The sequence below is a fragment of the Salvelinus sp. IW2-2015 genome, linkage group LG23 (assembly GCF_002910315.2).
Source record: "Salvelinus sp. IW2-2015 linkage group LG23, ASM291031v2, whole genome shotgun sequence".
Classification (NCBI taxonomy): Eukaryota; Metazoa; Chordata; class Actinopteri; order Salmoniformes; family Salmonidae; genus Salvelinus; species Salvelinus sp. IW2-2015.
This window is the reverse complement of record NC_036863.1, coordinates 32644759-32672013: the sequence shown is the minus strand read 5'-3', so window position 1 is coordinate 32672013 and position 27255 is coordinate 32644759. Positions and strand designations below refer to the sequence as shown.

Genomic DNA, 27255 nt, shown 5'->3' with positions numbered 1-27255 from the left:
GATCATGCTAGCTAACTTGCAACATTGTTTAAGCTTCGGACAGACAGACACAGCTGTAGACTATTTGCTCAAGGGATTGGAAGTAATCAGGTAGGCCTATTTTTATGTTTTCACTGGACATTTTTTCCCCCTTTCATGTTGTYGTTATCGAAAGGGAGAGAGCTGGAAAGATTTTTAAATAGGCTACATTGAGGAACTATTGGCACATTTTGTCATGTGTGCTCCCTCTCCGGCCTCTAGGTCACCAGGCTGCTCATTATGGCACACACCTTTCACCATCGTTAGGCGCATCTGCGTATAATGACACTCACCTGGACTCCATCACCTCCTTGATTATCTGCCCTATATATGTCACTCCCTTTGGTTCCTTCTCCAGGCATCATTGTTTCTGTTCCTGTGTCATGTCTGTGCGTTGTTTGTGTTTCCTATTTTGTATTTTATTGTGTATATTTATTAAAACACTCACTCCCTAAACTTGCTTCCCGGCTCACAACCCACGTCGTTACATATTTATAGGCCTACATGTGACCGCTGAATCACAGTAATCTCCTTTTTATATACTCTAGACATACTTTGGTACTACCCAACTTGCTACCTACCATCAGGTCCTAATGGCCTGGTACCCAGACTCATGGATAGAAACCTTTGTGTGCAGGCCAAGTAGCCTAGGTCTACTTCTATGCGTAATCAGGTGCGTGTCCTTACTCAAGATTGTCTTTTGTTTGGAGCGCTCCTGTCAATGAATTAATTGACAACTCATAAGTGGAATGAAATAAACCAACACTTTTTTTCTCACAAGTGTAGCCTAGGTTGTGTGCTCTGCAAACAACGTGTCCACTCCTACAATGACAATGGTAAGACTGTAATAATAATATATTGAATGCATTAACAGAAATTACCGTAACCAAACAAACATTGTAGATTAGAAATTATGGGAATTAACAGTAAATGTACTACTGGTGATACTGGTGGGCCATCCCTGCGGCCTCTTCAGTGGATTAGTCCACTGAGACAGGTGTCTCGTGTGCCATAAATCTTTTTATATACAATACCAGTCAAACGTTTGGACACACCTACTCATTCAAGGGTTTTTCTTAATTTTTTACTATTTTCTACATTGTAGAATAATACTGAAGACATCAAAACTATTAAATAACACATATGGAATCATGTAGTAACCAAAAAAGGGTTAAATAAATCWAAATATATTTTATATTTGAGATTCGTCAATGTAGCCACCCTTTACCTTGATGATAACTTTGCACACTCTTGGCATTCTCTCAACCAACTTCATGAGGAATTATTTTCCAACAGTCTTGAAGGAGTTCCCAAATATTCTGAGCACTTGTTGGCTGCTTTTCCTTCACTCTGCGGCCCAACTCATCCACAAACCATCACAATTGGGTTGAGGTTGGGTGATTGTGGAGGCCAGGTCAGCTGATGCAGCACTCCATCACTCTCCTTCTTGGTCAAATAGCCCTTACACAGCCTGGAGGTGTGTTTTGGGTCATTYTCCTGTAGAAAAACCAATGATAGTCCCACTAAGCGCAAACCAGATGGGATGGTGTATTGCTGCAGAATGCTGTGGTAGCCATGCTGGTTAAGTGTGCCTTGAATTCTAAATAAATCACAGACAGTGCCACCAGCAAAGCACCCCCACACCATCACACCTCCTCCTCCATGTTCATGTTGGAACCACACATGCAGAGATCATCGCTTCACCTACTCTGCGTCTCACAAAGACACAGCGGTTGGAACCAAAAATCTCAAATTTGGACTCACCAGACCAAAGGACAGATTCCACTGGTCTAATGTCCATTGCTCGTGTTTCTTGCACCAAGCAAGTCTCTTCTTCTTATTGGTGTCCTTTAGTAATGGTTTCTTTGCAGCAATTCGACCATGAAGGCCTGATTCATTAAGTCTCCTCTGAACAGTTGATGTTGAGATGTCTTGTTACTGGAACTCTGTGAAGCATTTATTTGGGCTGCAATTTCTGAGGCTGGTAACTCGAAATAACTTATCCTCTGCAGCAGAAGGTAACTGGGTCTTCCTTTCTTGTGGCGGTTGTCAGAGGCCAGTTTCATCATAGCTCTTGATTGTTTTTGCGACTATACTTGAAGAAATTTTGAAATCTTGAAGTTTTCCAGATTGACTGACTTCATGTCTTAAAGTAATGATGTACTGTCGTTTCTCTTTACTTTTTTGAGCTGTTCTTGCCATAATATGGACTTGGTCTTTTACCAAGTAGGGCTATCTTCTGTATACCACCCCTACCTGGTCACAACACAACTGATTGGCTCATACGCATTAAAAAAGGAAAGAAATTAGGAAGGAAGAAATTCAAATGCATTCATGAAGCTGGTTGATAGAATGTAAATGAGAGAAGGTAAAGCTCTGCCTTATCTCGCTCACTGGTCACAATAAACAACACCCACCGTAGCACGCGTTCCAGCAGGTATACCATCACTGGTCATCCCCAAAGCCAACACCTGCTTTGGCCGCCTTTCCTTCCAGTTCTCTGCTGCCAGTGACTGGAACGAATTGCAAAAATCGCTGAAGCTGGAGACTTATATTTCCCTCAATAACTTTAAACATCAGCTATCTGAGCAGCTAACCGATCGCTGCAGCTGTACATAGTCCATCTGTAAATAGCCCACCCAATCTACCTACCTCATCCCCATATTGTTTTTATTTACTTTTCTGCTCTTTTGCACATCATCATCTGCTTATTTATCACTCCAGTGTTAATCTGCTAAATTGTAATTACTACGCTACTATGGCCTATTTATTGCCTACCTCACGCCATTTGCACACACTGTATATAGACTTTCTTTTGTTCTATTGTGTCATTGACTGTACGCTTGTTTATTCCATGTGTAACTCTGTGTTGTTGTTTGTGTCGCACTGCTTTGCTTTATCTTGGCCAGGTCGCAGTTGTAAATGTGAACTTGTTCTCAACTAGCTTACCTCTTCAAATAAAGGTTACATATTATTTTTTTTAAGTGCCAAGATTGTGCAATGCTGTCATCAAGGCAAAGGGTGGCTACTTTGAAGAATCTCAAATATAAAATATATTTTGATTGAACACTTTTTTTGGTTACTACATGATCACGTGTTATTTCATAGTTTTGATGTCTTCACTATTATTCTGCAATGTAGAAAATAGTCAAAAAAAGAATAACGCTTGAATGAGTAGGTGTGTCCAAACTTTTGACTGGTACTGTATATATTTGCCACTTCGCCACAAATAAAATCTCGGTCGACCAACAGCTTATCCACCAAATAATCGACCAGTCTACTAAACGGGGTCAGCCCTATTGCTAATTTTCCCACTTTAAGAAATGTACCAACAATGACAAATGCAAAGGAATAAACAGACCCAGAATAACTTGTGAGCCCCGTCATCAATGAAACATTCTGCGTCAGCACTGGTAGCTACGAAAACCACAACAGATGGCAAATTAATTTTGAAATGACACACACACTCATTTTAAAGCTGTGTTTTTATTTACAAATATATTATTATGATTTTAGTCTGCATATTAGATTGCGCTGCAGAACATGATAGATATACTTACAGCATATCATCCAAGCCAATTTGGATATTGATATGGTTCACAGTCATTTTCTCCTAGAGCCTCATCAGTCACCATCAGGCTGYTGGAACAGGGAAGATGCAGGCTATTTATTCATGCTAAGWCATCATGACAGCTCTTGATGTGTGGCCTTCCTCAGTTGATTGGTTGATTGATTTGATATACTTTATTTTGGGGTTTGGAAAATACAAACATTTGGACCCAGAGGATAACTCATGAAAGCATTATGCAAAGTTTTATACAAACGTATTCCCAGTGTAGTCCAGGTATTTGCATGTCTATATCCCTCTTGCAGAGGCAGAAAGCATTGACAATGCCTCCGTGGTGTAAAGTACTTAAGTAAAAATTGTTGAAAGTACTACTTAATTCGTTTTTTTGTGGTATTTGTACTTTACTTTACTATTCATATTTTTGATTACTTTTACTATTACTTCACTGCATTCCTAAATAAAAGCATGTGGTTTTTACTCCATACATTTTCCCTGATACCCAAAAGTGCTCATTACATTTTGAATGCTTAGTAGGACAGGACAATAGTCTAATTCACACACTTATAAAGAGAACATCCCCGGTCATCCCTACTGCCTCTTACGTGGCGGACTCACTAAACACAAATGGTTCTTTTGTAAATGATGTCTGAGTGTTGGAGTGTGCCCCTGGCTATCCATTAAAAAAACAACAACAGAAAGATATTGTGCCGTCTGGTTTGCTTAATATAAGGGATTTGAAATTATTTTTTATTTTACTTTTGATTCTTAAGTATATTTTAGCAATTACATATACTTTTGATACTTAAGTATATTAAAACCAAACACTTTTGGACTTTTACTCAAGTAGTATTTTAATGGGTGACTTTCACTTTTACTTGACTCATTCTCTGTTAAAGTATCTTTACTTTTACTCCAGTATGACAATTGGGTACTTTTTTCACCACTGCAGTGCCTTTTTTCGAATTAAGTTCTATAATGTGTTTTGTACCTTTTCTTTCTCAAGGTTACCCTAACATTGTGGCAACGTACGGTCGTGGATACACTGGATTCACCCCCAGCTACAGCTATCAGTTCCCTGGTAAGTTCTCTGCTCTTCACATGTCTGTCTTGTACAGCCCTGTTTAGCTTCACCTCCCTCCCTCCCTCACACACACACACACACACAGCACACGCACACGCACACGCACACACACACACACACACACACACACACACACACACACACACACACACACACACACACACACACACAACACAACACAAACAAACACAAACAAACAAACAAACACAACACAACACACACACACCAGATAAGCTGTGGAGTGAGTGATAAGTGTGTTACGTGTCTGGATTTCTGAACCAGCCTGTTGAAAGCTGCAGTATGTGGTGTAAATAGCTTACTCTTTTTAGCCCGTGTATGAACGCCACCATGACCAAACGGCTAAAATGGAGGAGGGATTTTCAAGCCCTCAGCTTCACTCCCAATGTATGCAAATCCATCTGTCGGGAGGCAGAAAAATGGCAGACGTACACACAGTCACACAGAGTCAGATTGGAAGTATTTTTATATCCAGCCCTATGTGCATCAAAAACTAAAATTAGTTAAAAGCGTTGACTTGGAGCCGGGTGGGTCCCGGTTGATGAGCCCAAATGGAGCACATGTTGTGTGAAGGTGAGCAGCTGTACCTGCAGCCTGCAGCGGGAGGCAGAGCAGGGTTGCGGGTGGGGGCCTCTGGCCAGGGAGATGTGGCGCTGTGATACAGCACGCCTCAGGCAGGCATCCTGTTGATTTCATGCTTTATTTAAGCACTTTACACAGAGTCTGTTTGCCGTGCCAGACATCAGTCCCGCCACTGATAAGGCAGAATGGGAAATGTCTGACAGCAGCTCAGATCTATGTAATAGGTTTTTGAAATAGGGACAGGGGTGGACAGGGGTGGACAGGGGTGGGGGGAACACAGGTGTTACCACCCTGGGGTCAGACATAATCATTTGTCAGAGGTGCCTGGGCTGAGAGCTGTAGGAGGACAGGAGGACTGGGAGGGAGAAATAGGAGGAGGATAGAGGAAGGCCAGGAAACAATAGATTATTCATCTCTTCTTTGTAGAAGGGTCCTACCAGCATGAAAGATGTTCAGACATGAGAAGGGCCCGATGGAAATCTGCAGGGATGATTTCCTACTATCCAATACCTTTATATCTGTCTGCATATAGAACCAATACAACTGTATGAATGGTAGAGGTAATGTTTGGCTTTATTTGCATTAGTTTCATTTGCTTTTATATTCCAAATCTCTTCTCTGGGACATTTTATTGGGAGATTTGACCTTTTACCACATAATACAGAATCTTCTGGCCCTAGACGTGACATGATGAAGCACATACTGTATGTTGTTTATGACACACTTAGGGCCTATAGATGTTTTAATGCAGGAGGTTGGCCGTGTTAAACTTTATTTAAAGAGCATCATAAAGCTGTGTAGTTGTTCAGCTGTTAAAACGGCCACCAGTCGCCAGGCCTTTGACAGGGTAATTGGAACTTTTGAAGTATAAATCAAACTCCATGTTAAATGCTCTATCCCCAGGCCAAGTATTGATCATGTTGCCTTCCCATCCGCACGGAGACGCGGACGGCAGTTTATGTTCAAATAAACGGGCCCACGCTGGAGAATTTCATGCTGTACACTGTAAGTGCATTGAAATAGATGAATAAATGCTTGAATAAATAAATAAATAAAGGGGTGTTGTCTGTGGATGGAGCGATGGATGGAGGGATGAGGGGAGGGATAATGAGAGTGGGGTGAATTGTCAGGCGCTAGAGAAGCCAGTGATGTGACTAAGCCCTGAGAAGGGGATTGAAATATCAGCAGCCGGTGATTATTCCTCCTCATACATACACCGCCTGATGTCAATGCGCGCACCTGGGGTAAACCCGACTATCCCTTCATTATACACACACAGCACCGTAACCAGAGGGGCAATTTCACCTTCTTACATCCCCCCTACCACGTCCCCCTCCCTGTCTCCCACCAAAGGCTATCTCCGCCCTATATGCCAGCCTCGACTCTCTTCTCCCTCCTGCCTCCCACATGACCCCCTGCCTCCCTCCCTGTCCCCCCTCCAAAACCCCTGCCTTCCTCTGTTTTCTCAGTCTCCTCCCAAACTCCCTGTCTCTCCCCTCCCTCTAAACCACCCCTATTTAAAGGACTACTACACTTCCACTAGGCCTCCTGCCAGTGTCATTATTGTAGACTGGATAGGTATGAAAGCACAGGCCCATGGGGAAACCTGTCTCCTGGTGTCTGTGGGGCTGGGGTAGAAACCATGGCCCCCACCCAGCCAGCCTCAGATATAATGATACACTGATGTTACAGTGCAGGTCTCTGGTCGGTAGATTGACTCAGTGGCGGCATGGGAGATGTAGGGATGGGGAGATGAAGAGATGGGGAGATGAAGAGGTGGGAAGATAAGGAGATGGGGACATGAAGAGATYGGGACATGAAGATATGGGGAGATGGGGACATGAATAGATGTGGAGATGGGGAGATGAAGAGATGGGGACAAGAAGAGATGGGGACATGAATAGATGGGGAGATGTATAGATGGGGAGATGAAGAGATGAAGAGATGGGAAGATGAAGAGATTGGGACATGAAGAGATGAAGACATGGATAGATGGGGACATGAAGAGATGAAGACATGAAGAGATGGGGACATGGAGAGATGAGAGATGGGGAGATGAGGCGATGGGGAGATTGGGACATGAAGAGATGGGGAGATGGGGACATGAAGAGATGGGGAGATGGTGACAGGAAGAGATGAGACATGAATAGATGGGGACATGAAGAGATGGGGAGATTAATATATGTAGAGATGGGGACATGAAGAGATGGGGAGATGAAGAGATTGGGACATGAAGAGATGGGGACATGAAGAGATGAGAGATGGGGAGATGAGGGATGGGAGATTGGGACATGAAGAGATGGGGAGATGAAGAGATGGGGAGATGAGGGGATAAGAAGATGAAGAGATGGGACATGAAAGACATGGGACATGGGGAGCATAAGGAGATGGGGAGATGAAGAGATGGGAGATGTATAGATGGGGAGATGAAGAGATGGGGAGATGAACATGGGGATAGTGGGGAGATGAAGAGATTGGGACATGAAGAGATTAAGACATTAAGAAGATGGGGACATGAAGAGATGAGAGATGGGAGATGAGGCGATGGGGAGATTGGGGACATGAAGAGATGGAAGAATGAAGAGATTGGGGATGGTGACAAGAAGAGATGGGACATGAATAGATGGGGGACATGAAGAAGATGTAGAGAGGAAGAGATGGGGATGAATGATGTAGAGATGAAGAGATGAGTAGATGGTGACAAAGAATAGATGCACATGAATAGATGGAAGAGATTAAGATGTGAAGATGAAGAGATGGGGAATGGGACATGAAGAGATGAAGAGATGGGGAGATGAGGCTGATGGGGAGATTGGGACATGAAGAGATGGAGAAGATAAGAATGGGACATAAGCGATGGGCATGAAGAGAATGGGAGAGATGAATAGATGTAGAGATGAAGACATGGGGAGATGGGCAGTGCATGAAAGAGATGGGGAGATGGTGACAAGTAAGAGATGGACATGAAAGAGATGGGGAGATGGTGACAAGAAGCGATGGGACATGAATAGATGGGGAGATGATAGATGTAGAGATGAAGAGATGGGGACATGAAGAAGATGTAGAGATGAAGAGATGGGACGAAAGAGATGGGAGATGAAGAGATGGGGACAATGTAAGGAGAGTGAAGGATGGCGACATGAAGAGATGGGACATGAAGAGATGGAGACGATGGCGAGATGAAGAGATGGGGACATGAAGAGATGGGAATGGGGACATGAGAAGATGGGATGAAGAGATGGGGCGATGAAGAGGATGGGAAATGAAGATATTACGAGATGCTTAGACGACGGGGAGATGATAAGAGATGGGAATGAAGAGATGAAGAGATGGGGAATGAAGAGATGGGGATGAAGAGATGGGGATGAAGAGATGGGACGATGAAGAGAGATGGGGACTGAGAGATGGGGAGATGAAGAGGTGAGAGGTGGGGAGATGAAGTGGGGGGATGAATGGTGAGATGAAGAGATGGGGACATAAAGAGATGAGGAGATGGGGAGATGAAGACATGGAGAGATGAAAGATGGGGAGATTAAGAGATGAAGACATGGATAGTGGGACATGAAAGAGATGGGGACATTAAGAGATGGGGAGATGAAGAGATGGGGAGATGAAGAGATGGGGAGATTGGGACATAAAAGAGATGGGAGATGAAGAGATGGGCAGATGAAGAATGGGCAGATGAAGAGATGGGGAAATGGGGACATGAAGAGATGGGGAGATGAAGAGATGGTGAGATGAAGAGATGGGCAGATATAGAGATGGGGAGATATAGAGATGGGGAGATGAAGAGATGGGGAGATGAAGAGATATAGAGATGGGGAGATGAAGAGATGGGGAGATGAAGAGATGGGGAGATGTAGAGATGGGTAGATGGGGGTGGCTGGTAGAAGAGCAGGTGCAATGTTTCCTTCCTCCTTCTGATCAGACAGGAGAAAGAGGGCGCTGCGGCAGTGAGAGGTGAAGTGTCAGGCAGGGCGATGGTAGAAAGTTAACTTTTCCCTCCTAGCTAATCCCCCCTGGCTTTCCCTGTAAAACGATCCTCTACTCCTGCCTCCCCGCTACCACCACACAGCGTATTCTTCTTCCAGGCAGCCCGTCTCTCATAGTCCATGACCTTGATGTAGAACATGCAAGGTGAAAACACATTTTCTCGGTCCTTGTAGCTTCCAGGGATTTGCAGTAATCTCGGTTGCTTGGGAGGTTAAAAATGGATTTTGGCCAGGGGAGTGGAGCTCATTTTGTTTTGAAGCACCCACTGTAAGACAGAGAGGAATGGGATAGAGTGGAGCTTGTAGAGTGTTGCGTATGGCTGCATATAGGCCACTGGTACTCATTTGCCTAATATCTATGTTGTCTTTGGATACATGAGTGGTTTTATGGTGTCATTAGTATTGCGCAAGTCAGTATTTGACTGGATGGACTGGCTTGGTGCAGGTGGCTTTGTGCTTTAGGCTGGTATTGACCTCTATTGTGATTGTGAAGTTTTATTTTAGGCACTGTGATAAAATTAATGTATGATCAGTAATGAAATTAGATCGGTTTGCTGGCATAGGTGTCACGCCCTGACCTTAGAGAGCCTGTTTATGTCTCTGGTTTGGTCAGGGTGTGATTTGGGGTGGGCATTCTATGTTTTTGTTTTCTATGATTTTGTATTTCTATGTTTTGGCCGGGTATGGTTCTCAATCAGGGACAGCTGTCTATCGTTGTCTCTGATTGGGAACCATACTTAGGTAGCCCTTTTCCCTCCTTTCAGTGTGGGAAGTTAACTTTGTTTGTGGCACATAGCCCTTAAGCTTCACGGTCGTTTTTGTATTGTTTATTGTTTTTGTTGGTGTCATTTTCTTAATAAGAGGAATATGTACGCTCACCACGCTGCGCTTTGGTCTAGTTCTTTCGACGGCCGTGACAATAGGGGACCTACAGTAATGTAAGGAGCTAATTCTTCACTTATAGTACATCTGTTGGTGGACAGATTATCTGGTTCTTTCACACACATCTACAATATCACTGAAGTGGTGTGTGTGGAGCAGTTTTGTGGCAGAGTAATTTTTTTACAGTGTATTTCCTGGCCTTGTCAACACATCCTGCTGTTTTCACATATATCAGCCGTGCCAGCTCTGTTCGGTGGCAGATAAGAGTACTGGAGACCACAGTATGCTACTGTACCGTCCGTCCCCTGCGTATTCTCCATCCCACGTCCCCCTCTCTCCCTCCACCACCTCTACCAACACAGCCAGTCACTCAGCAGCCCAGAGCACTCCCTCATTTCTATGGGACAGAAACAGACGTTTGAAAATCAGGAGTGAGCATCTCTCGCTGTGTTACTATAAACTTGCTCCAATCCAGCAGGGAATACAGATCGCCAGAAACCCTCCTGAAACCCTCAATAAAGACATGGGCTAGACTGGAGAGACAGAGGACCAATCTTGACCAAGGGTCAAGGGGTCAGGTGTGAGAGTCTTCCCCACCCTAGCTGCCATGGCGTCACCTCCTCCAACCTGACCCGCATCATCAAAGGTGATGCGAGAGGAAATAACATCCGCCTCGTCTTCCTCTCTTTCTCTGTTTTATTCGGGCACGCCGAAGCGCTGCGATGTCATTATGGAGATAAGCCATCTGGAAGAAGTGTTTAGGAATGCAAAGCTGGCAACAGTTATTGTGTTCTCCTGCATAGATGTCTCCCCCATTTCAGCGATGAAGATTCTTCCGACTTTCATTTCAGCGATGGCTGTTGTTTGAATCCCTGGTGTGTATTGATGTGTACGTAGACATATACACACACACACATGCTTAAAGATGCTGTGAAAATAGACCAGTCGCCTTCACCCCTTCTTCATGCAAACATAGGCACGCAACACACACACAAAGTACCTCGGTCACACACACCACATACACAAACACACATTTAAGTTATATATCAAACATAGCCATGCATAATGTATGTACAATCAAATCCCCCCCCACACACACACACACACACACACACACACACTCCACACATCCTGACCCTAGGCCAGTGTTCTCATTAAAAGGAGGCGCTGCGGGGACTTGACATCCTGACGTGTGATGTGGAAAGAGATGGAGGGGGTTAAATGCACATCCATTCTAATGGTACTGATGGGTAGACACCTCGCCATAGCCATCTACTCAGCCGTCCGTTCCAGCCAGCTATTTACAGCATTTGGATTACTTAGTGTAGATTGTGTGTGGGGGGGACTCTCTGTGTGGGTATGGGGATGAGATGAGAGGGGTTATGCACTCTGATCCAGGGGAATAAAGAGAGAGGGAGAAAGATTGGGGGTCTGTAAAGAGGGGGGGTCTGCCTGTTAGCAGACTGCCTGACACCACACTGATTCACAGATTGTCTCTAATTGAAAAGGCTGCTCATTAACCCAATGGACGTGTGGAGGCAGTGGCATTCCACGAGTCACAGGCCTTAAAATAGGGCATGACGAGCGGCATCATCTGCACACTCACACAGCACTTCTCTCCGGCCATGGTTCTGTCATCGCTAACTGCAGGTCTGACGTCAGTCTGCAGTGCGGTGTCACAACCTATGTATCTCTGTGAAGCCCTGCAGGCTGGTCCCAAATCAGTTCCACTACTCTGTGTAGTTATATGTAGACCAAGAGCAGGCCCTGCAGCCTGGTCCCAGATCAGCTCCACTGCTCTAACTGTGTCCCTCCTTTCTCTGTAAACACATGCTGCAGTCAGAGCCCAGTGCAGTGTGCTGTTGGCTGTCCTAGCAGGGCTCTGCAGGCTGTGTGTCTATGCGGAGCCACACAGGGTCTAATGGATAAGGGATCTTCAGCCCAGTGTGTGTGTGGGTGGGTTGGGATGGGAGCCACAGCGTCTCTGTACCTGGCTAATGCTCAGTGACATGCAGGCCGTATGGATGGCCCAGCCCTGAGCTGGTGGGAAAAATGAAGCCCCAAAGTCTTAATCCTCAGTGTGAGCTGTAGACAGATCAGCAGTGCAGCCAGAACACAGCAGCCCACTGTGGAGCCTGATGACCCAGCGTCTGCTGTGGTTAAGATGAGCTGCTGTGACAGAGGCAGACAGAGGAGACAGTGTTGCTGTCAGCCCAGTGTCCTATATTGCAGGGGTTCTCAAAGTGGGGTCCAGGTACTGCAGGGGGTACGCGACCAGATCTCAATATACACTGAGTATACAAAATATTATGCTCTGTCCATGAGATAGACTGACTAGGTGATTCCAGGTGAAACCTATTGGTCACTTATTAATTCCACTTCAATCAGTGTAGCTGGAGGCAGGTTAGAGAAGGATTTTTAAGCCTTGAGACCAATGTTCCCTCTAAGCTGCATGCAGGACTGCCTCGCAGAAGAAATATCAGTGCGTGCAGAGAAGCACGAGATTGAACTTTCTAGAGTTTTCCCTGTACTCTACACAGATCGGTGCACCATAACCAATCAGAGCTGCAGTAGGCCTATATGCAAATAGACCATTGCCATGTATGGATCTGTGCCATTCACTTTGAACTGGACTGTTTTTACAGCATGAGTGGTCGTGAGTAGATACACTTATTTTGAGATCAAAGCGAGAGCTGCATGTAGTGTGCACATTTGTACATTTGTTCTTATCCTTTGCTAGTTAGTGAGGTATTAGCCCAGATAATTTGTAGTCAGCAATGGGGTAGTGATTGTTTCCTACAAGAGCACAAAAACGTGTGCATTTCTAGACATCTTCGAAAAGCGAGTCAGGTAAAGAGCTATTTTTTGTTTTAAAAGGGCAGTGATGTATTTTGAAACAGGTTTGAATAAGCTAAGTAGCCAATAGGCATAGGGTAGCATAACTTGTCTGATTCTCTGTAATAATGGTATGGGAATAATGATGCATTTTATTTTGTAAAGGGGTTTCTTGCATCAAACAACACAACAACATGTCCAGTCAGCTCCTTGTCTGAAGGACAAGTGGATAAACAGGTTCATGTCAAGCCCTGCATGTTTTTTCAAAATTCTCATGGAATGTAGGCCTACATTGAACACTTATCATTTGCTGTTACTGTAGGCTGAATGATAGAACAGCTATTCCCAAATGTTATGGAATGCATTTTCGCCATTGTTTTTTATGGTAGGCCTACATTATGATCAAATAGCCACACTAGCCTACTTGACCACTGTTAAAACTAACTAAAAGCGGGTACAGCCTCAGTGTTCACAGTAAACTCGCTCCAGAAGTTGCACAGAATTTTCACAATGCTCAAGTTTGCGCTCAGCAGACCTGAAATTTTCTCAGTGATTAAAACATTTTGAGGGGAACATTGCTTGACACAATTGAGACATGGATTGTGTATGTGTGTCATTCAGATGGTGAATAGGCAAGACAAAATATTTAAGTGCCTTTGAATGGAATATGGTAGGTGCCAGGCGCACCAGTTTGTGTCAAGAACTGCAACGCTGCTGGGTTTTTCATGCTCAACAGTTTCCCGTGTGTATCAAGAATGATCAACCACCCCAAAGGACATCCAGACAACTTGACACAACTGTAGGAAGCATTGGAGTCAACATGGGCCAGCATCCTTGTGGAACACTTTTGACACCTTGTTGAGTTCATGCCTCGATGAATTGAGGCTTTTCTGAGGGCAAAAGGGGTCTGCAACTCAATATTAGGAAGGTGTTCTTAATGTTTTGTACAATCAATGTGTATATATACAGTATACACTATATAAAGTATGACACATGCTCATCGATCATCTCATTCCAAAGTCATATGCGTTAATATGGAGTTAGTCCCCCCTTTGCTGCTATAACATCCTCCATTCTTCCTGAAAGGCTTTCTACTCTTCTGGGCCATGTAGTGTATATATATATATATACAGTACCAGTCAAAAGTTTGGACTGATTCAAGAGTTTTTCTTTATTTTTACTATTTTCTACATTGCAGAATAATAGTGAAGACATCAAAACTATGAAATAACACATATGGAATCATGTAGTAACCAAAAAAGTGTTAAACAAATCTAAATATATTTTATATTTGAGATTCTTCAAAGTAGCCACCCTTTGCCTTTATGACAGCTTTGCACACTCTTAGCATTCTCTCAACCAGCTTCATGAGGAATGCTTTTCCAACAGTCTTGAAGGAGTTCCCACATATGCTGGGCACTTGTTTGCTGCTTTTCCTTCACTCTGCGGTCCAACTCATCCCAAACCATCTCAATTGGGTTGAGGTCGGGTGATTGTGGAGGCCAGGTCATCTGATTCAGCACTCCATCACTCTCCTTCTTGGTCAAATAGCCCTTACACAGCCTGGAGGTCTGTTGAATAAACAATGATAGTCCCACTGAGCACAAACCAGATGGGATGGTGTATCGCTGCAGAATGCTGTGGTAGCCATGCTGGTTAAGTGTGCCTTGAATTCTAAATAAATCAAAGACAGTGTCACCAGCAAAGCAGCCCACACCATCACACCTCATGTGCTTCATGTTGGGAACCACACATGTGGAGATCATCCGTTCACCTACTCTGTGTCTCACAAAGACACAGCAGTTGGAACCAAAAATCTCAAATTTGGACTAATCAGACCGAAGGACAGATTCCCACCAGTCTAATGTCCTTTGCTCATGTTTCTTGGGCCAAGCAAGTCTCTTCTTCTTATTGGTGTCCTTTAGTAGTGGTTTCTTTGCAGAACATTGACCATGAAGGCCTGATTCATGCTGTCTCCTCTGAACAGTTGATGTTGAGATGTGTGTCTTACTTGAACTCTGTGAAGCATTTATTTGGGCTGCAATCTGAGGTGCAGTTAACTTTAAGGAACCTTCACCTCTGCAGCAGAGGTAACTCTGAGTCTTCCTTCCCTGTGGTGGTCCTCATGAGAGCCAGTTTCATCATAGCGCTTGATGGTTTTTGCGACTGCACTTGAAGAAACGTCCAAAGTTCTTGACATTTTCCGGGATTGACTGACGTTCAAGTCTTAAAGTAATGATGGACTGTCATTTCTCTTTGCTTATTTGAGCTGTTCTTGCGATAATATGGAGTTGGTCTTTTACCAAATAGGGCTATCTTCTGTATACCACCCTTATCTTGTCACAACACAACTGATTGGCTCATACACATTAAGAAATTCCACAAATGAACTTTTAACAAGGCACYCCTGTTAATTTAAATGCATTCCAGGTGACTACCCCATGAAGCTGGTTGAGATAATGCCAAGAGTGTGCAAAGCTGTCATCAAGGCAAAGGGTGGCTACTTTGAAGACAAATTTTAGCTAAGGGATATAACCCTGGGCAACATGGGCCTGGGAGGCTCACAAGGATATTGGTATCCACAGTACTCCAACAATTATCCATTGTTCAGCTCCAATACTTCTTGTATTCACAAAATAATATATATTTTTTAACATAAATACAATGTAATTTAKAGTAACTATCCAGTGAAAATCTCACTTTTAAAGGTTCATATTATGTTAACTCATACCCAAATAATGTTGTTGACTTGTCATATACTCGTATTTGTGGCCAAAGCATGAATAAAGAATCGAAACAAAAAACTAAAACGTGTATCTTTAACAGACCGTTTAAAAAATGCTTGTAACTCGCATGAAGATTTCTAATGACCAGTATATTCCCACACCATTCTGTTCTTGGAGTAAGCCCACACAATTCCAACACAGAAAAGCTGCTTTTTAACCTTCTTAATTACCATTTTTTGGAAGGAAAACTATTTTACTCATATTGTAATGAATTATTTGTCATATTTTGTAGAAATCTGGAAACACTGGACAGTTACTTTAAGCTTTAAAACTGCAAGTTTTTCTATTTGCCTCATAGCAAAATGTGTAGAATTGTAGGAAATTAGCTTGAAAACGACAACATTTTCTCTCCGATGCCAAGCGGCGTCCTTTAAAATGTTCCTTCCTAGGGCCCGAGACTTGGTTTGTCCGGCCATGCACTGCCAAAGTCATGGTAAAACTCCTTATATATATTTTTCATCTCACCCGAGTTGTGTTCTGATTATGAGGGCGTCCCTGATGAATTTGCTGACACAAAAGGGGTCCACGGGCCCCAAAACGTTTGAGAACCCCTGCTCTATTGAGCTACCAGACTGGAACAGAACCTCCTCTGTTCTGCCTCTGGCTCCGGACCTACAGGAGAGGAGAAGAGGAGAGGAGAGCAATATGTTGATGTTATGAGACTGAAGAGTCTCTTCTTCTTTCTTCTTGAGGCCAAACACCCACTAGGTTTCCAAAATCAGCAAGTGCCCTCCTCCAGCCTCCTCTCCTTTTTTATTTCCTCTCCTCTCCTCTGTCCTCTGGACAGCACTAATGGTTCTCCAGTTCTCTATAGCCTCTTCTCCCAGCGCATGGCTCAGCAGCTACACTCACTCATTAATACAACACAATCCCTCCCCACACTGGGCCTCCATTTTGACTCATACATTGTTTATGACTTCTGCAATCAGTGGCAGGTCGTATAGCAGAATTGCTGTATAACTCACTGAGTGCTCAGAGCCTGACAATGCCAAGTACAACCAATGTATTACTCTCACATTATTGAGAGAACTGTTTCGCCTTGTATTGAATGGCAGTAAAGGTGTAATTGTGTACCATAAAACATGGTTTAAGCAGTGGCGACAGTGATGAGTGTAGTATGCTTGCTACACACTAGCGTGCACACACACACACACTGCTCCTGTCCCATAGAAATATACACCCCTCAGCTAGGGGATTAATCTGAGCTCTGAGTTGCGTTGATGACCTGACACTTTAAGCTACTCTCTTTCATCTTAGCGTACCTCAGTTTGTTCCCCTCGTCTAAGTTTCTTCCTCCTTCGTGTACGGAGAGGACCATTATTAATGCAGAYCAAATTAAAGCTGTTTACTTGGGTGTTAATGACAGGGGGCCTACTGTAGGTGGCCTAGCCTAATTAATATCAACGTCCCAGGTCCCAGGGGAACCACACTGGCATCTTGTTAGGAGGGCGGTGTCCAGTACACACACGTTTGTTTTACTATCCTTGTGGGGACCAAACAATTTATTCCCATTCAAAATTATATATTACCCTYACCCTAAATCTTACCCTTACCCTAACCCTTAACCTAACCCTAAATGTAGCACTAAGCATAACCCCTAAGTCTAAAATAGTATTTTTCCTTGGGACTGGCAAAATGTCCACACTTGTTTTACTGTCCTTGGGAGGACTTCTGGTTCCCACAAGGATAGTAAAAAAAACACACCCTCTGCACTTGGCTCTTTGATTCAACAGGATCCCACAAAACGTTCATGTTTTAAGACCTGATCAGATTGGGATGTTACACCGACAAAGAGTCCCAGATAAAGACCCAGCTGTGTGTCCTGGCCAGGTCTCTACTAACCCTAGATCAGAGACMAGCATAAAATTGATGAGCGGGAGGCACGACCATGTTCATCATGACTATGTAAATCATGACCATGCCAGGTTTACGGTATTACATGTATATAACCTGAAAACTACTGAGGCTGGACATCTCCATACTCATGATTCTCTCTCAACTCTGCAGCAGATTGCCTCGGCACTCCATGAGCTGTGTCTGTGCTGAGGATTATTTATTTTGTTAGACAAAATGTTCTGACTGCTCCAGTGCACTCCAACACCGTCGGTATAATCGGTCTGAAAGTCTTTGAAAGTTAAATGGTACGTGTGAACATCTCTCTCAGGATCCAAGTAAGTCACCCTCATAAACTATAGACGCTATAAGACGATGACAAAGTAATATAGGCCGGGGTTGTTTATCATTCCCTCACAATACTGTAGCTGTATGAAACGCAGCACGTGGCTCATGTGCTGCTCCCGGGTAGATGTGTGTGTGTTTACAGAGGTGTGACCGCTAGTATTTGCTGGACCAACGTTTGTAATGGTTGAAGTGTTACAGTGTTGTGGCTGTTGTGGCATTAATATATTGCTTCATTATAGTTCATGAGGAAACTATCACCTTTCCTCCTCAGCTACAGTAGCTAGCTGTTCCCACTGCCTTCTGCTCCATAGAGGAGGAGATAGGGCAGGGAACATCAACTAAGATTCAGCTACGGGACGATTTCTTTCTTGAGTGGATGGTCAGGGGGCTGGAACATAATTGCAAATCATTTGTAGACTGCAAATTGACCGCAAGAAGCCCAAACAGATATGATGTTTGACTGGTGACCCGTGTATATAGCTAAGTTATTGTTAATCATTGTGTGTTAATTTTTACTTTTATTATTAGGGGATTTTACTTTTCTATTATTTCTCTATTTTCTTTCTCTCTGCGTTGTTGGGAAGAGCCTGTAAGTACAGTAAGCATTTCACTCTTAGTCTACGCGTATGACAAATACACATTTATTTCTTTTAAAACATAATTTCAAACCTTTTGTATATGATCACATACAGTATATCTCTTTATTATGCGTGGGAATACCTTGGAACAGATTTCCAAAATTGAAATAACTTGGAGTTGATTTGCTGGTGTTTTTACAGTCTTTTTATGTCCAACAATAAAAAATGTAAATTAAACTCTGGGGGCCAAATAAAATCACCCGCGGGCCATCAGTTGGGGAACCCCGATATAGGGATTTGGGATCTTTCCAAATCTCTTTGCTTCCTGCAATTACCAGCATAAATCCAGGCTTTTCTGGGCTCTGGGCTTTCTCCCTATTTCTATAAATGTCTTTCCCTCTCCCAAATCAAAATGCATGAAGTCCTTATAACAAAGGATCAGTGTACCAAATGGTTTCATTCCAAACGGAACCATTTGCCCTCCATCGACACAAAAAGAGACACTGTTCACACTAGCAGACGGACACAAATGTGTTCGCAAAGACACACTCACACACATCTACAAGGGGTGCACGCACACATACACCAATCCATTGACCGCGTGCACACACACTCACACACACACACACAACACACACACACACACACACACAACACACACACACACCACAACACACACACACACACAACACCACACACACACACACACACACACACACACACACACACACCACCACACAACACACCAACACACACAAACTACACTAGCCGACATGAATAGACAACCAAGTCTTTTAAACCCAGTCTCTCCAGTGCATGCTCGCAGACAGACATGCTCAACATTGTGAGTATTAATTTCACTTATATGAAGGAGAACTCGCTGTGTGGTTGTTTTCATTGATTAGAGGCATTAAAATGATAGCACTCAAAGGAGAGGTGAGCAACTAGTGCATGTGTGTGGCAGTCATGTAAACGCACCTGGTTCTCTCCAGCTCATCTGTTGCTCGTCTGTGATTCGTGCCTTTGATACGGCTGGCAAACAGCCTTTTCCAAAACAACAAAAGATGAGACTTGGTGCTGAGGGATGACAACAATTGGCCTCTTCTCAGTCTGGAGATGAAAAGATGGCATCCGTTCCTTCCTCTTGTTTGTCGTTTCTTATTTTGCCATTTCTTTTTTCAAATGTGCATGTAAAAGTGAATGTCGGGAGGAGTGACCCCCCCCCCATTTCTCCTCCCTCCTTCCCATCCTCTCCTCAGTGCAGCCACAGTGAGGCTGCCTCTCTCAGAGCTCATGTCTTCTCCTGTGGGCCATGCCTGTGTTTACAGACGTACTGTATCCCCTCTGGAGTAGGCTCACCCCCATACAGAGAACTTTATATTCCCCTCTCAGACAGACAGACAGACAGAGGGAAGACAGACAGACAGACAGACAGACAGACAGACAGACAGACAGACAGACAGACAGACAGACAGACAGACAGACAGACAGACAGACAGACAGACAGACAGACAGACACGTGCCTGGGGCCAGGAGTGGAAGGAGAGTTCACGTATATTGGAAGAGTAAACAGAAGAGTGAATAATATGACTATGTCAAAATAAAGCAGCTACATTCTCCAGCTCTTGCTATGCCCTGTGGATTGTTATAAAAGCATTGTATATTCTAAAATATAGTTGTTGAGTGCTAAGCAGAGCAGGGAATTGGTGGTGCATTGTCATTGCTAGGTGAGCTGCAGCAGAGCAGAGCAGCAGCCGATGTTGGTCTACAGCCGAGTACAATACAGAGGACACTGACACGGCTGTGACCTTACTGTGGCGCTCGCTGCAGCAGTCTATCGCCGTAGTGATAGCGTCATAGTGATGTGCCACACTGGGTTCTGGGAAAAGGGGGCCGGACACAGAGATAAAGCCAGTGGGGGACATGGAGAGAGGTATAAAATGTTGGCACGGATAGAGTTTCACAGAACAGTGAGAAACGAGCAGAGTTAGTGAGATAGATGGATTAGGTATAGATGAGTGTAAGGTTTGACGGGATGACAGATTGGAGTGAAAAACAGTGGTAGTTTCATAGAGAGAGAAAGGGAGATAGATGGAGGACAGAGGTGAGCGTAATGGCGTCACACAGCTGCAGGGGGTCAGGATGGTTATATATAGAGGACAGGCTGATATATTGTGGAGAGAGCTGGGACGAGATTGCTGTTACTGTGAACGATCTCTCTCAAAGGAAGTGAAGAGAAATCATGTTTTGCTGTTTCTCTTAATCTCTTTGTACAAGAAAAAGGAAAGTATTACCGGACGTCAATGACAGCTTTGTGGTTATGAATAGATGACTTACCTCATGTTGTTTTGAATTAGGTGGAGACAAAAAGTATGACAATGTCTGAGTCCTCAAAGAGAGGAAGTGTATACTGCAGTGCTGCTGTGAGTCTAATCAGTGCTTCTCTCTCTCTCTCTCTCTCTCTCTCTGCTGTTGAAGTGGAGCGAATGCCTGTGCTTTCAGCCGAGGAGGGGTGGAGGAGAGGAGAGAGCGCTGAGGACAGGTCCCCAGAGGCCCCCTCGGGCCCCCACTCCATAAACAGATGTGTCCTTGTCCCCAGTCTCCACCAAGAGAGCGCAGCCACTGAAGTGGCCAAATAATAGTGACAAATTTAAAGCTAAATATTGTCTTTATCTCGTCAGTATTAAAAGGGCCATGAAATTGATTTAATGCGGCAGCGCCTCTCTTGGGCGGCTTCTTACCGCCTGAACACAAAACAATGAGCCGCAGCGATCTATTAATTAACCCACCTAATCCTGCAAAGTTAATCTGTCTCCACAACTTTGCTTGCCACTAACTTTGAATCCACAGGGTCTACTGGGGGCGTCGTGACAATGGCAGGGAGGGGAAGATACAGTACTTAGAAGAGAGAGAGAGAGAGAAACGAGCGTTGACTCCAGCAGAGGGCTCTTCTGCACGGCAACAGCGGGGCTGGCGTTTGTAGAATAGGAAGGGGTTCGTGACCGTCATTAGCATAGCATCCGAGCTGATTTGTGTTTTTCTGAAGAGATTAAAGAGAGGTGTGGAATATCAGAAGGGCTGTTTGAATCAGGGCCGTCTTAGACTTGAGAAGAATGGGGACTGATTGTGAAATGCTTCCTGTCGGTCTGTATGTCTGTCTGTCTCTGAGCTCTCACCTCCCTCTCACCTCTCTGAGCTGTGAGATGTTTTTCCGGGAATGGCAGCTCCTTGCTTCTCGCCCACCTTACGGTCCCAGCATGACGGCACCTCACACCAACGCTCTTGCTCACGCTCACATTGTGTCTGCAGAGGTGTGAATTACCTCATTCTCAGCAGGGCACTGAAAACCAATGTGTTTTTCTCCTCCGCTGCAGTTCCTCTGACCCTGCCCTCTTTGCCTCCCCTCAACTGCCCCTTGCCTGCCCCTCATCAGTCTTTGTGTGAGCCCCTCTGGGCAGAACTGTAGGGGGGCCCAGAAAATAGGTCACACCTTGGTGGTCTTCTCACCTCGACAGCATCAGAAAAACATTCTCGACTTCCTCCAGAGAGGGCTCAACACTTCCCCTGTGTGTCTGTCTGGCTGCTAGTCAGCCCAACACACACGGAACATACACACACAGAACACAACCCACAGAGAACACGGAACATATCACACACAATCCAAAACAGAACACACACACAGAACACTTTCTGCTTTGAAAAGATCAAGACCACATCTATCTGGCTGTCTGGCTGGCGGAATTCTGAGATTGAATTTTCTCATTAACAGTTCCTGTCAGGATAATGTGGGCTGTTCGATTATGCAGAAGGGTATTAGGGCCAGAGTGAAGAGTCAGGCTAGTCGTCAGGCCTAATGACATGCCATTCCTCTGTGTGAGAGAGGGAGGGGAGGGGAGAGGAGAGAAGATAGGGGCAGCCGTCTCTGGTGTCAGGCCCTGGGCATGGACGAGTCTCTGTCAGCCAGGGATGGGTGTGTTCATTAGAGAGAGACTGCACTGTAATTACATCGATGCTGTAATAGAGGCATAGACACACAGGCTCAATGTGTTGCTTTAATTGCACACTGTAATGATCCTGGTATTAGTTCAAATGTTAGAGCACTGCACCATTTTACTGAGTAAAGAGCTGGCGGTCCTACTCTGCTAAATACTGTTCAGAGTATATTTGAACACCATATTAAGAGATTAACAGATTGGCTCGGAAAATCTAAGAATAATAAGAAATTGTCATTTTCTTGCAATGAGTTTTGAGTGGARATGAACATGACAATGAGTATTGAGTGGATATGAACATGACAATGAAGAGGAGAAGAGTTTCCAACCCCCCACAAAATGTCAAACTCCAATTTGAGCTCCTGAAAACAGAAATATTTTGATGCATTCAGTTTTGCATTCAAGTGGCCAAAGCTGGTTCATAGCAACTGGTAACTGCTGCCAGATGAAAATACAGGGGACACACTACAGTGGCAGATCTCACAGAGAGCAACGCTGTAAAGCTCTAAAGAAGCTGGTCTCTCCCAAGAGTAAAGCCGTTGACATCCCCTCCCCTACCCCCAGCCAAGAGAGTCCCCCCACGCTAAATGGAAATATGGCAATATGGCACAGAGAGCCTCCACCAAGTGGAGCTCACTCGCTGCTGCTAACTCAATTAAGAGGCATGAAAAACTGAGTACGATCAAAACGATAGTGAGCGTTTCAAGGCGTCCTAAGTATTTAATTTGAGTAAATGATTGTGCCCCCTCCACACACAGCACACAGCCGCGCGCGTGTGTGTGCTGATAATTGGGCGAGTGAAGGCTCAGCGTGGAGGAGAGGACCTCCCGCCTACCCAAACCTCTCACTAGAGACAGTCCGAGTGATTGCATATATGTGTGTGCACATACATGTGCGTATATCTATGTGTGCCTGCCTATGCATTCATGTTCACAAATGTATCTCCCCTCTCTCTCTGTCTTTCTCTCCCTCTCTCTGGGTGTAAATAGGAGTGCTGTGTAAGTCAGATCCCAAAGCGTATTGATAGCACACCAGAACACTGTGGTGATCTCCAGTGGAGCGGCCTCTGGGTTCTACTAGCTAGGTCTGGGATGACAGTGAGTGACGTTTGTCCTCTGTGTACCCACAGGCTTCCCAGCGACGGCGTACGGACCGGTGGCGGCGGCGGTGGCGGCAGCGCGTGGCTCAGGTAGGGGGGCCCGTGGAAGAGGCGGCTACATGGCGTACCCACAGAACGCAGGGCCAGGTAAACTCTGCTCTGTCCGTGTTCTGTGTGGCTGCTGCTCCCTCCAGCTTCTCTCGCTGCTCTGCTTCTCCTTAGCACACTCATAGAAACATGTATAATGTAGTCCACACACACTGGAGCCCTACATACTTAAATGAAGGGCACAGGCAGACATTTTATTCTCCAATCCTAAAACTGTCTAAGAATGACTCACCAAAATAATTGGGTGTCAAGCACATAAAGTTAAAGTAGCTCGATCGATTTCGAACACATTTTGACTTGTGTAATTCTTCGTTGGCAATGTGCTGTGATATGTCTGCTTTAGCCCTCAGTGACTAACACTGCTTCTCCATAGAACCTGGAGACATCCACTCACTATAAACACACACAGCACTGATTGATTAGCTAACACTGTACACATGTGTGTGCAGAACGACTTGTACCAATAATCTGAAGCACAAGACTTGCAAGTTTCTCCCTGTTTCTCACTCGTCATTGATTCGCCAGTCAGCTTCATTAACATATCTGGCTCTGTCCTCCTCAATAACACTAAAGCAATCAATAGCAGTGAATAACAACCTAGGTGTCGGAAATTGACAAGCAGCATCCAAGCTCTAGGGAAGACTGGCTTTCTTAATCAGACTCAGGTCGTCTCTCTCCAAGTGCTACTGTACCTACCATAGTACTATACTATGTCAAGTGCCTTCAGAATGTATTCATACCCCTTGACTTATTCCACACTTTCTGAACGCACTGTATATATATATATACATATATGCTCCTGCAGTATGATCATGTGAATGTAAGCTTCAATGTCCTGATGGAAACTGTTTGGAAATATGACCCATCAATACACTCAAGCACGCACACACACACACACACCCTGCCCGTCTTCCTCTTATCATTTGAGCTGCATTCACTTCAGTGCAGGCAACACAGGAAGCCAATCAGATGTTCTTTCTCTCCAATCAGGCCTCTTGATCTTGCGTTTTCAAAACAAACAATCTGCCAGACAATGGAGCTCAACGCCATTCACTGAGAGTTAAACAGGGATGTGATTTGCTGATGATTCCTTGGAGAGGATGAGACAGGGGCACATCTTGTACTGTTGTCAGATCCTGACAACTCTGTGTTGCCTGATAGTGCTGGTAGATGATGTATGGGGGTATAGTGAGGTAAATGGTGACCTCACAGGTCTCCTGTAGTCTAGGTAATGAGGAGCCATAGGGGGCTCTCTCAGCTCTGATGTTTGAGCCGCCATAGTTTACTGCACACACGCACGCACACACACACACACACACACAGGGTAGATAAACAGGGTCGAGCACTGAGGAAGACGAAGCGTGTTTAAATGTGACCTTCCTCTCAGCTAATCTCCCGCTCGTCTCCTCTCCGTTGTGTGGCGCCGTGCCGGGGTGAACGGGTGCATCTCGTTACCGCCCCGCCGCGCTCATATTTACCCACACGCTTATCATCCCACAGAGCGAGCAAGCCTTAAACCCTCGTCTCTGTCTTCCCCTCGCCACGTGGCTGGCTGCTCACCGGTGTGCCTGCCTGCTCCGCAGAGAGCCAAGGGTAAATGAAAGACAGTCCCCAACACTGGGTTCTGTCACCCTCCTCTCTGGCTCTGACAGCCCACGGCTTAATGTCACCGGTCAGATCGACACCATGCTCAGATGGCCTCCCTCTCCATGACAGTGCTGCTGCTGATGGAAGGTATTTTTAAGTCCTCCGTGAGGCTCTTTACTCTCTGGGTAAAGCAGTCCCTAGGACTGGCCTTGCCTTGCCATCACGCCATAACAACTTAGCCCTGAATGACAAGAATGGAATCTGAATGTTATTCCATGTGTCCCTTCCCGATGTTTGTCCTTCTGTGGATGTATGATAGATGATGAGCCTGTATTACTGAGGTCATATGAGAAAATGGATGTTTTGAATACTTATAGCTGTTTGACAGACACTGATGGATAACATGTCATTGATGAGTTATTGCTATGTTAGTTTGTTTTCTGGGATATAATCAGCGGAGTTGATCAGTGAGTATGTTAACACAGACTCTAATAATTTGATAGGAAACGGATTAGGGCAGTAGGCTGAGTATGGCAATAGTCATATAAACATCTTACTCTGCTTACCTTGAATGGCGATCATAATCGAAGTAAGCATATGGCAATTAAAACACCCAGTTTTCTGAGCAAATCTTTCAAATGATTAGGACGTGTAAACACGTTAATGGGAGTTCCAGCGGTGTGTTTGATCTGCGCGTGTGCCAGCACCAGCCGAGTCAGCCTATGAAAGTATGCATCTTAGAAATAGTTTTCACACACACTTTATATGTCCCAACTCAGAATCAAACAGTCTTCGCCAAAAATAACATGGTCGCTGTGGTAGAACGTTTTTTTTTTTTTTTTTTTTTTCTCCTCAGAGTCCCATCAGGTAGCCTGATTTCAGATGTGTCCATGGAAACAGGATTAATTGAGAAATCGTTCGTCTTGCAAAGCTTGTCAATGTTTTAATCAAACTATTATATTAATCTGACTATCCACAACAATCGTATTGTTGTGTGCATGTAACCATACTCACTGAGAAGACAATAGGAGTTGTTATTGATGGACTCTGTGGCTCTGTCATTCCTATGGACAAAGTTGATTGATCAGTAAGTCACAGTAAAGTCTGGTGCGCTCTGACCTGACCTTTTTGGGCTCTGACAATGGGATCACCCATTACATTGAGATCCTAGATCACTGGATCTAGGGGCAGCAAGTAGCCTAGTGGTTAGAGCGTTGGGCCAGTAACCGAAAGTTTGCTGGATCGAATCCCCGAGCTGACAAGGTAAAGAAATATGTCGTTCTGCCCCTGAACAAGGCAGTTAACCCACTGTTCCCTGGTAGGCTGTCATTATAAATAAGAATTTGTTCTTAACTGACTTGCCTAGTTAAATAAAGGTTGCACATCTCCTCTCTGATGCTCCAACAGAGGGAGATCACCCATCAAAGGGCTGTCTTTTAGATTGCCTCATCATCACTTTGGACCTTATACTGTARGTGCATGTGTGCGTTCAACCTTGGAGTTTTGCTAACAGTATTCAAAGCCAGATTTCCARAGCCCCATAACTCTGCCTTACAGAGAGGGCATACTAAGAACAAACTCTGTAGCATGCTACAGATGCCTTTGAATGGGGATTGGCAGCATAGCTACATGCGGTAAAGAAATAAATGGAATTTGACCAAAACAACAGAAACGCCATGCAAATCCATGGCGAGACTCAGAATCCCTTCATTTCCACCCATCAAAATGTGCCTGATTATATGTGTATTTCCCACTATGTTGAGGTAAAAATCTGAGTATAATACTTGTATAGATATCATCCTCAATATATGTTCATGTCATCTTCACCAACTGCCTTACACTTAAAAATGGCTTCAACTACCACCACCGATTTCTATATGACTAGCTACACTGTAAAGGGGTTGCCGTGAATTTGACAGTAACTTACAGGCAGCAAAGTGGCAAGTAA

General features: G+C 44.5%; 1 protein-coding gene across 1 annotated transcript in view; it reads left to right on the top strand.

Annotated features, from left to right (window-relative positions):
- LOC111950940 (RNA-binding protein Musashi homolog 2-like) overlaps positions 1–27255 on the top strand; it is a 110952-nt gene that overhangs the window by 56595 nt on the left and 27102 nt on the right. The window contains exons 3-4 of the mRNA XM_070434525.1: positions 4590–4664; positions 23643–23759. Coding sequence (XP_070290626.1) covers positions 4590–4664; positions 23643–23759 — 192 coding nt within the window. The remainder of the gene's footprint in view (positions 1–4589; positions 4665–23642; positions 23760–27255) is intronic.